A 13,601-nucleotide genomic window follows, 5' to 3' on the forward strand; every position below is an offset into this window, starting at 1 on the left:
ATGCATAGTTCAGCAGTGACCTTACTTCCAAGGGGGACTTGAAACCCCCCCACCCTTCGCCCCCTGCACTGCCGCCCTGTGCTCTCCCCCGACTTCCCGACAGGTCTCTGCTTCCCTCTTGCCCTCCTCCCATCATTTGCCACAGTGGAAGGTGACTTCGTGGGACACCTCGGTCAAACCTCCCTCTAAGCATGAACGCACCCGGGGCCCCCGGGTGCCGGCGACGGGCCCTTGCCTGTGTGACTGACTGAACAAACACCACGCGCTCCCTTCCACAGCGTGCCCGGGCCACACCGGCCTCCTTCCCGCACGCAGCGGGTTCTTCCCTCTCAGAGCCAGCCGCCTGCCCGGGAGGGTCACTCGTCTCCTTTCAAGGCTCGCTCCCTCCGCCCAGCTCCCAGCTTGCCGGCCACGGCCTCAGAGGGACCGGTGCAGACAGAGTCTCCCCTGCTGTTCCGGCACAAACCTCCACGTTGACCTCACTACACCTGCTCCAATTTCAGACGGCTGATTCACTGGGGGGCCGGGTTTTTCTCTCCCGGCAGCTCACAGGTCTTTGAGAACACAGCCCGGGCTGTCCGCTCCCCAGCTCCTCCCAGGGAGGCCCCAGCACGGAGCCCACGCTCAGTAAATAGTGGTAGAAAGAACAACCCGCCAACTAAAAGCTTCCAAAGGGCAGCGCAGAGTTATTTATAAATGTCAATTATGTTTGTTATAACTGTTTTAAAAACACGAGGCAGGAGTGACAAAAGAGTTGTCGGATGTGATTTTTTAAAGGGCAGCAATATTCGTAAGTAAACGAAGAGGGGCCATCAGCACTTAATTACGCGGGATCCGGTGACGCCAAGAGCATCTCGGAGAACACTCACGACCGGCATGATAACAGCACGTGGCGTATTCCTGTGTTGGAGCGGCCGTCTTCCCTTTGGTTAGAGTGGAGAATTTTCCATCTTTGGTGATAACACCCAGTGTCACCCTTCGCGGATGAGAACAATCACGTGCGCGGCTTACTTTTTATTTTTTATTATAAAAAACACATACAAGAGTTTTAAGAAATGATGAATATAAGACAAATCGGAACCACGGTGAGTTATTAAACCCATTTTCTATGTACAAATACTACAATTCCGAAAGTGGAATATCATCCAATGTGAAACACATTATAGCACTGTCCATATGTACACGGCACACACAGAGACCCACCCGCGCTGGCCTCTGAATCGTTTAGATACACGTCGCGGACACGACCCTGCAAGTGACCTCTGCTCGGAGGCGCTCCTGGTCCTCCTAGAGTGACAGGGTTTTAAGGAACCGCAGAGACAGGAAGAAGACGCGCTACAACGGGCCCGAAGGCTCTCCCCGGGTTCCCTCTCACCCGTGGCGCGCCCACCTGGAGATTAACAACGGAACAGTCCATTTCCAGCTAAGACCGCGGAAGAGTCTTCTAGCTCCTTCTTAGCCGATTTATTTTTTCCTAGTCAACCATTCCAGCGCAAAGTCCAAAATTAGCTCAGGAACCAAATCAATGCTTTTATATTAAATTCATTATAAAATGCCACTCAATTTTAAAAAGCGACTAAAAGGACACTTTCTGCAGCAAAAAAGGGCTAAGTTCAAGTTTTTGTTGTTTGACCAAGACACAATAATACAACCCACATGTCATGGAATCACAACAGCCTTAAGTGAAATGTATGCGGTTTGGGGGAGGGCGGCCCGGCCCCTGCTGGCTCCGGTGTCCTCGCCACAGTGACGGGCGCGCCTGGACATCCTCTCCTCTGCGACGACGTTCCGAAGCCTCAGTCGGGACTCTGCGAGCTGACTCAACTGTCCGGACTCAGACACGCGAAGGCACTTCTCTAGACGCAGGGGCGCACGGCTTCTTAGCCCACCTCCTCGGCGCACAGGCAGCTGACTTCCTCCAGGCAGCTGAGCACCGCGGAGGGAACGCTGTGAGAGGTCTCTCTGCGCCAGGCTTCCAGGATGCGGGAGATCTCCGCTGGGTTGCTGGGACTCAGATCGCAAAGCGCGTACACAGCTGCTAGCTGTATGCCCCACGGTATATCTGCAAAGAATTTTCCTATCAGTCGCTACGCAAGAAAATGCTTGTTATTCAGAATCTGAATGCCGTAATCTGCGGAAACACTCTTCAAACACAGGACACTTTCTGCCAGCAGTGAAAAGTATCAGAGAAAAAACCCACAGTGAAAAAATTAACGAAGACCCATCCACACGTGGCAAGAAACAAAATGGCAAGAGAGCCGTGTGCAGGCCGGCACCCAGGGCACGGCCGGGGTGTCCGAGCAGGAAGCTCCGGAAGGATCACGCTCCACATTTATGTTGCGATGGAAGCTGGATCCCGGAGCATTCCTCAAATAAATGATTCCATTACATAGCCACTGCAAGTGCTTGTAAAAGGGCTACTCTGAAAACCAACACAGACACGAGAGGAGAAGAAAAGCCCTTCCCCGGGGCCGCACTGCCACCCCCCCCCCCATGTGCCTGAGAGAGGCCAGACGGCAGAGGAAGGTAGGTTACAGCGAGGTCACAGGCCACGCGTGCTAGGCTTCTTTCTCATTTAGCTTACGTTTATTTACAAGTCCTTTAATGAAAATTTAATTTAGCTGAATTTCAGTTAAAACTACAAAGAACACAACACAAAACCCACATGTGTTCAAACGTCAGTTCTGAAACACAGCTTTAAAAATTACTCACCCCTCAAATAAACATTTTAAAAAGGTGGGGGGGGGGGGGGGCGGGGCGCCTGGGTGACTCAGTCTGTTGTGTGTCTGACTCTTGATTTCCGCTCAGGTCACGGTCCCAGGATCTTGGGATCGAGCCCAGTGGCGGGCTCTGCGCTGTGCGTGGAACCTGTTTGGGATTCTCTCTCCCGCTCTCTGTGCCCCCCCCCCCTCACGCGCACGCCTTCTCTCGAAAATAGACACACATTTAAGAGCATGAAAACCGCGCATTTCCCCCAGCCGAAGGGCAGCGAGAGGTGCACAGAGCAGGGCACACAGTGGGAACTCACAAGAGGCTTAACGGGGCCGCGAGGGACTCACAACAATCTCAGCGGACACGGGTCCTACCTTCGTCCTGGGCATGCTGAATAAACATGCCGATAACGGAGCTGATGCTTTTCACAGCAGACGGGAACCCTTCCTTCAAGCCCAACTGGCCCAACCGACCTGGGGGGAAACAAACCGAAACGTAAACGGTCTTTGGTTACATGACAACTTTTCCCGAGAATGTAAAATTCACGTTTTCTCTCTTATGCCGTTCCGCACATTAAGGTGAAGGATCCTCAAGCTGAAACGGCGCCCTGTCCTCACCCGAGAGCGGGTGGAACAGGAAAGCATCGGGACGCCTAAAGCACCCCTTGTCCCCCTGGGGGGTGGGGGCAACGGTGGCCAGGGTGACTAACCGTCCCTTCTTCCGGTCACACGAGGGCGGCACGCACGTGCGGCTTTCTTAGCCGAGGGAGCCGAGAGGGAGCTGAGCGGAGCGCGTGGTCTTGGCAGGCTCCACGCGACAGGGCTGACTTGTGATGGGTCGGGAGGACCCAGGCGAGGCCGCGGCGCCGGCAGCCAGGTTCTGGACCAGCACCCTTCCGAGCACGCAGCCCTGGCCGTGCCGCAGCCGGGAGCGCGCGGGCATGGTTTGCACGGTCCCCAGGGTCCAAATGATTTTCACAGCGGAACAACGTGGACTAAGAGGCGACCTGCCTCCTTTCCGATGCTGAGATAAGACCCAGGCTCAACACCAGCGCAGATCGGACGACTGGGTCCGCGGCACCAGTCACGGCAGCGGCCGCAAGGGGGCCACTGCTGCCACCAGGAGCTCCCGGTCAAAACAGCTACTTTCACGGAACGATGCCCCCTCCGAAGCACCAACAATTACTCTTGCGGCGGCCAGCAGCCCGTAAGCTGCTGTGGGTGTGGGGGGCACACGGCACACCGGGGGCCTGGCCAGGCTCGGACCGGGGCAACGCACCGAGGGGGCTGCCTGAACGGGGAGGGAGGCGGTGCTCTTCCGAGACACGCCCACATTTCTCTGCCGAATGACTGACAACCTACAGCTATTCGGACCCAGACAGACCTCTTCTCAAAAACGAATAAAGCGAGGAAATTTATCACTGCTGTCAGTGACAAAATGTGCGCTCTTAAGCCAAATTAGAATTTTGGAAAAACTTCCACCAGCCATCCTGCGCCTGACAGCTTCAAAATTTAAGACTTCTCTGATGAGATTGTGACGATATTAATGTCTGTCTTCTGGATGCTGTTGACGGCTGGAAGATCTGTGCAAATCAGTATTTTCCGAGGGAGCAGCGCGCCTTATGAAGTCGCCCTGGAGTCCTCAGGACCCGTGTCAGACCCCACTCCGTCCGTTTAGGGAGTCGGCACTTGTGAATTTTTACGTGCTGTCCCAGCATATCCACAATGATCTAAAAGGGCTATGAAAACACTCAGGAGCTCCGTACAAAGCCGGATTTTCTTTACACACTTCAACCAAAAAACCCACTGCAAGAGCCCGGTGCAGCGCGGACAGGCCCTCGGATCCTGGCAGAAAAGAGATCTGCAGCAAGTTAACCGTTCTCCTCGAGGTCGGTTTTGTTTGGCAACCACTTTCCACGGAGAATGTCCTTTATGTTAACCCCGGTTTATCATTACTGGCTTTAAGTGCTAACGGAAGCTCTCCCCCAGTCAGTAGGACCTGCAGTGACAAGCCCTGGGGGTCCTCACCGGGGGTGGGGGGCGGGGGGGCCACATCCCGCTGAAGGCGGAGGAAGCGCGATGATGCCACGCGCCTAGCCCCGCCCACCTGGATCCCTCCTGTGTTCCGCGGTCCGTGGAGGCGGGGTCCGTGGAGGTGGGGTTGCTTCGAGGGGGAACCCCGTTCCCTCCCTCCAGGTGCGGCCTCGTGTTCTCCGCCCCTCCTCTCTCACAGGAAGGGGATTCCAGACGAACTTGGATGCCCTTTTATCCAAGTCCTTTTCCTGAGTTTTTAGGACATCGCCCTGTAACCTCACTCTTCTGTGTCTGCGTTTTCTAAACTCTACACACACCCTCAGCTGTATATATATATACGAACCCAGGCCACCAGCTTCGTTGCCATTTTGAACACGGAGAAACTGAGACATAGGACACTGAAGTAACCTTCATCACTTAGCATTTCCTACAGGAACCAACTCAGTACTGGTTGCGTGCAGCCCAAATGCTGTCACAGACGGCTCGATAAATTCCTACTGATGGATGGATGCCTGGAAAATTTCGAATCCAGGATGAAACTATAGACATCTGGATAATTCCCGGGAAATCTCTCACCGAGGTTGAAAAGTAATGTACTTTAGAGATCAGGAATTTCAATCAGCGATCACTCAATTATCTGCTTCCAATTAGATCAAACTGCTGTCTGCCCCCATGTGTCCTCTGAGACAATCTACTAGGGGTGCTCAACATACACGTGGCAGCTGAGCAGGGGGAAGGGCGTGTGCCAAACAGACACGGGCTGGCTCAGCCCGGGATGCGCATGTCTTCCCAGATAATATAATGGCCCCTTTTCTTTAAATTAAAAGTACTTAATGAACTGGATTTTATAAGCTCTTTAAATGAATGGAACTTCCAAGGATCAAATGATCAGTAATCATGAGTCAGAGGTAGGTGGTTTGGGGGAAAGACCTTAATGCACGAGAACAAAGATGAGAGACAAATCTGCCCTACAGACAGGAGAAACGGTCCCCCCAGAAGGAACCTGAGTCCAGGGGATTCGGCCACGTGAAAACACAGGTAAGAAACACGGAGTTCACCTCGCTGTCAAAGGTAACAGCCCCCAGCACTCAGGGAAGCATGAGGGAGGCAGCTGGGGGCCTGCGGGGGAGGTGACCGAGTAGCCCCCCAGGGTTCCCTCAAGTCTGCAGGTGCAGGCAGGCCACGGAAAACAGGAGTTGAGGCGACGCCAAAGAAAGGGTGAAAGAAAGGCCTGGCAAAAGGCTGGGTGGAAATGGACAAGCAGAGGCTACTTCGGCCTGGCCTGCAAGCGCCTGATGTGGGCAGTGCTCCCCTGGCTTCTAGGCTGAATACCAGGTGGGCCCCGGAGGGGTTCCCCAGCTCTTAGGGGCAAAGGTGGCGCTACACGGCTTTGCACTCGACCGAGTCCAGCAGCAGACAGACTTCTGTCTCCGCTCGGCCACCTTCAGCGCCGAGGGACCTCAGACGAGGGCTTGACCTCCCCTAGCCTTACGGCTGCCCTGAAATGAGCAGACTGAAGCAGGTTCTAGCACTTCTCCACATCCCCCTTGACCTAGAACAACCCAAACACTCCCCAAAATGCTCTACTACGCTACCACTCGAGCACGTTAGAAGAAACCCCACTTACTAATCATGTACGACCACCTGCGGACAGCACTGCTCATCCCCCCATCCAACGTCAGGTAACCCCGGGCTGTTCTGACAGAAAGCGTCTTGGGTTTCCCATGGAGTGAAAATTCATTTGGGATTTTGCCAATTTGGAAATAAAAATAAAGACGACTCCTCTATTCTTTGAATGATGAGTGTGTCACTACTAGGAAAATCACGGCTCACCCGTGTGTGTGCCGACTTCCATAGCGTCAGCTTCAGAAACTGCAGGAAGGTTCTCCAATGGACCTTCCTCTCAGAAACGGCTCAAACTCCAAATGGGACAGCTGTGCAGGGGGTCCGCGCACATCCGGCCCGGACACAACTTCTCAGAGCTCTGCAGTTCTAGAGAACAGGCCTCACCCGTCTCTGTCCCCACCCCCCGCCCCCATCGCCCAGCGCCACGGCTTCAGCGCCCACAGACGACCAGAGCTGGCCAAGCTGAGCCGCCCTCTCTGGCACCGGCCTCTGCCCGCCGGCCCTCCCCCCACCCGCCTCGGGCAGGGGTGCTGCGGCGGCTACGCCGGGTGTCTGCAGACCCCGGGAGAATCCTCCAGGCCCGACCCTGCGCTCATTTTCACCCTTACCACTTCCTAGCTATCCATCCTCCGAATGACACTCATGTGTTTATATATTATCATCTCATCCCGTAACGCTGTTAAGTACACGTCATCGTTTACTCCTAGCTTATGTAACTTCATTACGTATGGCTTAATTATGTAAGTGTACACATATTCTTTAAGAAGCTTCTCAGGGAATCTGGACGACCGGCCAAAGGTGGAAGGCACGGACTCCGGAGAGCCAGCTTCAGGGGCGAAGCACGTGTGAGGCCGACCGTCCACCACAGGTGCACGGGGATCGCACGGAAGCCACCAGAAGCTCAGCCCTCCGCTCTCCCACGCCCGCTTCCTCTCCCGTCCCTCTCCCGTCACAACCAACAAGTGTGTAAATGGACAACCTCCTGCAACAACAGCAGCAAAAATCACACAGTATTTTGTAAGCGTGACTTCAAAAAGTTTCGTGTTCGTTTCAAAATCCAAAGATACTTTATGGAGGTTGATATATGTATTTATAGACTTAACATCTTTTCCTAATTTTTTCTTCAAGAAGGTTTCTCGGTTTAAAATAAATCAGTTCAAACTATGAACATCTATCTGTAAGAGAAGATGCTACCGAAGGGAGAATGTGCAGACACACACACGGCCTGTCTGCCGCCCCCTGGCCCTCGTGTCCTTCCTGCTGTCGCAGACTGTCCCGGGGGCCTGCAGGGAGGGGCTCTGCAGGGCCCGTGTGGCGGCAGTGCCCACGGAGCCGCTCGCCCCCTCCACTACCCACGCCTTATTCATCTCTGCAGGTGGCTCTCTCCTTCCGCGGTCGCGGGCAATCACTCCGGGCTCGCACACTTCACTCCAAGTGTATTTTCTGTCCTTTCCAGTGAAATTAGAGTCTTCCTTGAAAGCAGGTTGCCGTCTTGAACCATTTTACACATTTACTTAGCGCAAGGTTCTTAGGTTTGCATGTGAAGCAGATACAGAGCAGGAATACCTTCTTGCTGAGACGGTAACAAAAGCAGCCACAGACAGCTCTAAGTAGAAGACTTACTTAGACAACGTAAATAATACTCTCAAACCTTCTTTTGAGCGGTACTGTCTTCAAGTTCTAAATAATTCAACTGTAGAGATACTTGAAAGTCGCAGGAAGTACCTTCAAGGATCTGAGGGGCTACAATGCAGGTTATCAGACGAACCTTGTTTGTTGTGTGTCAGGGGGCAATGCTACATGCTGCAGACAGAGAAGTCAGTTCCGAGTAAGGAGAGCCTTCTGAAAGGTAACAGATGTCATCACGTAAATCCCGCAGGGCTTAGAGAGCACCTCAACAGAGATGAGGCAAAGAGGAAAAAATGAGTAACACTAAGAAATCAAAATCTGTGGCAGACAGGGAGGAGCAGAACCAAAAAGCCACTGAGGTCCTCCTTATCTGAGATGCCTCATTTAAAATACGTTTACACAACGATTTTCATTCCTACATATCAGCTTGGAGGAAAACAAAGTTGGTTCCCAGTCACGGCACCACAGGACGTGACCCTGCCTAGGCAAACAGGAAAGAACCCGGGTGCCTGGCGGGGAGGCAGCTGACTTTCAGGAACCAGATGAGACCAGAGTGTCCTTTAGAGCAACTCTGTGCCCCGGCTGGCATATGGCAGTGTGTGCCTGTGCGGCTACGAACAGTACGAACTGAGAAGCACACGTTCAATCATACACAAAATATACTGGCACGAAAACTTCATCTCTGGCAGAGTGGGAAAAAACAAGAATTTGTAAGAGTAGGAGTAAGGAGAGTAAGTGAGAAAATATCTACTGTGATGGTGATAAAGTCACTCGTTATGGTCAAGTTTCCCCCAACGTGTATTATTACACCTTTATTCCCCTACCAAGATACGATCAATAACAAGAAAAGGCTTAATAAAACAGACAACTCACCAATCAGCCTCAGAATTGATGCTATAATAATGTCGGGAGTATATGCAATGTTTGCATGTCCTTTTCGGTATTTTATCCACTTATCCATGACGGGCCACAGCTCTTTACTACAAAACAGTAACAGCACGCGTGCGTGTTCATGTGCATGTGCAGGAAAAGAACATATGTGTGTCACCGCTCAGATATCAACAACTTGAAACTGGCCCATAAAAGACAGACAATTAGTCAAGAAAAGGGACTTCTTAAAAAAAATTTCATTTGTTTATTTATAAAAACGGGCTCCATGCCCAACGTGGGGCTCGAACTGACAACCCTGAGATCATGAGGCACACACTCTACCAAGTGAGCCAGCCAGGCGCCCGAGAAGAGGGACTTCTGAAGATGTAACTTTTTAGGTTAAAATGAGGACAGTCACGGGAGGCTCACACACTCTCCAACTATTCGGGGCGTCTCTGCCCACACTGGCTTCAAAGAGGCTACAAAGAGCTATGTTTGCATCTTGAGTCTGTTTCCGCCCTTTTCCCAAGGCTTTGAGTGGAGAAGCTGAACAAGGTCTCCAGGTCCCAGAACTGGCGTGGGTGGGGGTCTGGATTTTCACTGGGACCCTCCAGACGTGCACGTGGCCTGTTTCCCAGAAGCCTAGCGTGTCCTCGGAGGAGCACGGAGCTCAAGAAAACCACACTTTCGAAACTTTCTACTGACTGAAACACTGCCAATTCCTCTTTGCCTTCTCTCCTTCCAAAACCCGATTTCCTTCGTACATAGCATTTGTAGTATTCGAAAAGCTGAGTGACAACACACAGGAGAATAATGTAACTTAAAAGTGCCCCAAATAGCACATTTGCAGAGAATGTTACTCCACTAACTCCGGATTTTTCTTTCCACATGCTTCTCCACGTGCATGTACGTAAAAACCTGGGGAGGTGACCACAGCCCTTAGGGCTCTGGGACTGGAGTTGCTCAGGCAGAGATCCCGGCCTTCCACACCCTCACGCCCAGCAGGGGGCACTGGCCAAAGGACCTCTGGTGAGAACCACTTCCAGTGGTCTCATCGGTCACCCTGCCCACTGGGCTCCCACCAAGAGCCAGGGGATGAGGCCCACAGGAGGCCCGTGTGCCTTTCCTGACAGCACTGGGCAGACGGCTGTCACTTCCTTACTTGTCAGCAAAGGACTGTGAGATGCCGTCATGTCACTACCCGAGCATCCGTTTGTAGCTGTGTATTTTAACACAGCCGTACCTCGTTATACAGAAGTACCATCGTTCAATTCCCTACTGTTTCACATTTAGGAGTATAATCTTTCCCTAGTGTTAAGGAGAAAAAAGGAGAGTACGCTTTCCCACAGAATACATTCAAGTATCTCCAGGATATGGACTATCAATCCTTTGTGAATCCTTTTTCGGGTCATAAACTCCTTTAAACCAGCCTTTCTGGGGCGCCTGGGTGGCTCAGTTGGTTGAAGTGTCCAATTCTTGATTTTGGCTCGGGTCATGATCTCACGGTTCGTGGGAACAAGCCCTGCATTGGGCTCTGCGCCGACAGGACAGAGTCTGCTTGGGGTTCTCCCTCTCCTTCGGGCCCTCCCCGCCCCCACACAACCCCCCTATGCACGCACACGCACACACGCGCACACGCACACACTTACTCTCTCAAAAATAAATCACCTCAAATAGATAAATTAATTAATTAAATAAAATCAAAAGACCCCCCAAACCCTTAGCCTTTCTAAGTCAGGTCCCCAGACAATTAAGATCTAATAAGAACAATTGTTTGAGCAGCTATTTTCTCCTTCCCCCCACCTCCCGGTCTCCCAATGATGGCACGCTGCCAGTGCCAGAATTCTCCAAGCCCAGAGAAAGGCCGATTCGTTACATAAAACAGATGCCTGGGACTCCGTTCTCTCCTGAAAGGCCAGGTGAGGAGAGCCGCTAATCTGGACTCTCACTCTGCCTGTTCGCGTGCGTTTCCCCAAGTATTTGAAGGTTAAGATACGATCGTCACACTTCATCCTACGCTACTGGCTGAGCACTTCCCTCGGTGGACACTGCTCCGCATGCCGGCTTATGCCAGCGAGCCCACACCCCTCCTCCAGGAGATTCCTTTCCCCTTGGGACAGAGGTGGTAATAAAACAATCTAGGGGAAGAAGTCACAGGCACCACAAAAAAACAACGCAAAGAGATGTGACGATAACACGAGTCCTTCAAGGGTCGTTTTACCAACTCTGACCCAAATCCAAATGTCACTTGTACATGTTTCCGCTGCCTTCAACAGCAAAATCTGCTCCAACCGACTTCAGCAGCCATTCAACAGACTACCTTCCGATCCAACACCCCAGCTCTGAGTCAGTGAAACGGCCGTACCTTATAATGTTGTCGTGTGTCCAAATCCACTTCTGGTGGCAGCACAGCAGGTCAATGGCAAATATGTACTCCCAAGTGTTATCACTCAAATCCTCACCAAACTTTTCACTGGACTGGAATTCTGTTTTTGGACACAGCTGTATGGTCAAAAGCAGCTTAGAAACCATGAAACCCACATCCACAGGAGCATTCTAGCAAACGAGAAAGGAAAAAAACAAAATACAATTTAGACTTTCAAATACAGCACCTTTCATTTGTAATCTCGAGTGTAACAAGCATCCCATGAGTAATCATTTAATTTTAAGACACCTTTTGAAAGCTGTATTGGAATAAGGAACTACGTTTATCTTAGTCATAATGCTTGTCCTAAGCTGATTATAAACCGGTGGTGGGTAGGCCACAAAAAAAGCTCCGGGCAGGATGCAGAATCCAGTCAGGTAGAAAACAGAGCAGCTGCAATCCAGATAGAAATGCAAATTGTCATTACCTCAAAGCAAAGAATTAAAAAGTTGTAATAAAAAAATTTTTTTAACTTCAAAAAAGTCCTTTAAATTCTAACATCTTCCTGACCCTAGATATCAGTCTTGTTACAGAAACTGATAAAATTTAGTTAGCCAGTACTGGACTCCTTGGCCTGGCTTCATTGACACCTGCGCGCATTTGTTGGTATTTAGCCACGTCCTTGTACCTATTGGCGGTCTGAACGCTCCTTGCTGCTGAATAGTTCTCCATTACATGACGGACCAGTGTGCTTATCCACTCACCTACTGACAGGCTTCGGGGCTGTTCCGGCCTCAGGCGATGCGCGAGAATGCTGCTGTGAACACACATGTACCAGTCTTCGCGTGGACGTTAATTCGACTTCTTGGATAAATACCTAACAGTGGACTTACAACTTTTTCTTTCTCGTCCTATTTTCCATTGGGTTTTGTTATCAACGGTAAATAGGAAGCTTTCAATCTTTTCTTATACTTGCAAACGACTAGAATAACTTGGTTCTTTATAAGGTGAAGCAAAATTCAGGTGGAGCCTATGCGTGCTTTTTATGTTTTACATCAACTTTTCCACCTATTCTATAAACGTTAGCTGAAAACAGCTGTTTCTTCAAGTGTTCTGCCCCAAAACCAAACCTGATACTGTTTATTTTGTTAGAAACCATCCTTGGCTTCCAAATCTGCCGCCATAGTTGTGGCTAGTGGTCTTCTCGTACTCTTTACCCTACGACCGTAGTTCGATTTTCTTTCTCGTTTTGAAATCTTCAATATTTTCCCTTTTCTCTTTTTTCATTAGTCTGACCTGAGAGCTATCTGTTTTGTTACTATTTTTTAAAGGCAATGTGTTTTTCTTCTATGTGTTTTCTTTTTGTTCACTGCTTCCTACCTTTTAAGCTATATTCTTTTTTTTTCAGATTGCTTCTCAGATTTTTAGTTTTTAAAATAATTATCAGCCACTTTATCAGCTTAATAATGAAAACACTTAAACTATGTTAGCGAGTCTAAGTTTTCCTAAAACTAGAGACCCTTGGTATGAAGGGTTTTCCTTTTCAATGACTTGCGAAACACTGATCTTACTTTTGAGTTCCTTATTCCCCAATTGTCCAGGATCATATATGCCAACTTTCAAGATGAGCGGGGGAGGGCACAGAGAAGGAGACCCAGAATCGATCGGAAGCAGGCTCCAGGCTCCGAGCTGTCAGCACACAGCCCGGCGTGAGGCTGGAACTCACAGACGGCGAGATCATGACCTGAGCCGAAGTCAGATGCTTAACCTACTGAACCACCCAGGTGCCCCGGGAATCTTTACTTTTTAAGAATTAAGGTTTTCACGTAACCAAATTCATGATGGGTTTGTACATGTGCTATAGGCAAACAGAAAAATAATATTCTTCATTCAAGTTTACTTTACATATTAATGAATTCCAGTGCGTCTACTCTTTTTTGTCTCTCTGAGAGAGAAAATCTGCAAGTCTTGTACTATAATGGCATTCTTCCCCCAGGTATTACTCGTTTTTGTATACCTTGGACTTGCTATTTTTGATATATGGCAAACACATTTCTTAAAATTCTGCTTTTTTCATAAAGAATGTCTTTTATCATCAAATCACCCGTATCTGGTTTCATCCTGAACAGGCCAGAGGAGCAGGCTCCAGTGCACAAGCAGGGGGACCAGGCAGAGGCACGTGGCCCCGCAGGGGACCTGGGGGTGGGGGTGTGATGGTGGCCATCGCGGTCAATGGCAGGAGACGGAAGGGCCCTTCTGACTCAGTGACTGATGGGAATCTGATGATGCCTCCCAGGACTACACTCTGCTTTGTCTAGACAAGTTGCTAAACAGATGATACCAGACTTGCTTTTAAATGTTTCCTT

The 13,601-nt window shown here is 50.4% G+C and overlaps 1 protein-coding gene across 6 annotated transcripts in view; it reads right to left on the bottom strand.

Moving 5' to 3' along the window:
- Window positions 1-1,007: 1,007 nt before the first annotated feature.
- Window positions 1,008-13,601, bottom strand: part of ICE1 (interactor of little elongation complex ELL subunit 1) — a 57,030-nt gene continuing 44,436 nt past the window's right edge. Inside the window, exons 16-19 of one of the 6 annotated variants that reach the window (XM_023239720.2) lie at window positions 11,236-11,426; window positions 8,874-8,980; window positions 3,087-3,185; window positions 1,740-2,062 (exon numbers count right to left, since the gene is read on the bottom strand). In XM_023239720.2, the coding sequence (XP_023095488.1) occupies window positions 1,881-2,062; window positions 3,087-3,185; window positions 8,874-8,980; window positions 11,236-11,426 (579 nt within the window). In that variant the 3' untranslated portion in view covers window positions 1,740-1,880. The other 5 variants (XM_023239723.2, XM_023239718.2, XM_045039080.1 and 2 more) reach the window with 5 other exon arrangements.

Source organism: Felis catus, chromosome A1 (genome assembly GCF_018350175.1).
Source record: "Felis catus isolate Fca126 chromosome A1, F.catus_Fca126_mat1.0, whole genome shotgun sequence".
Taxonomy (NCBI): Eukaryota; Metazoa; Chordata; class Mammalia; order Carnivora; family Felidae; genus Felis; species Felis catus.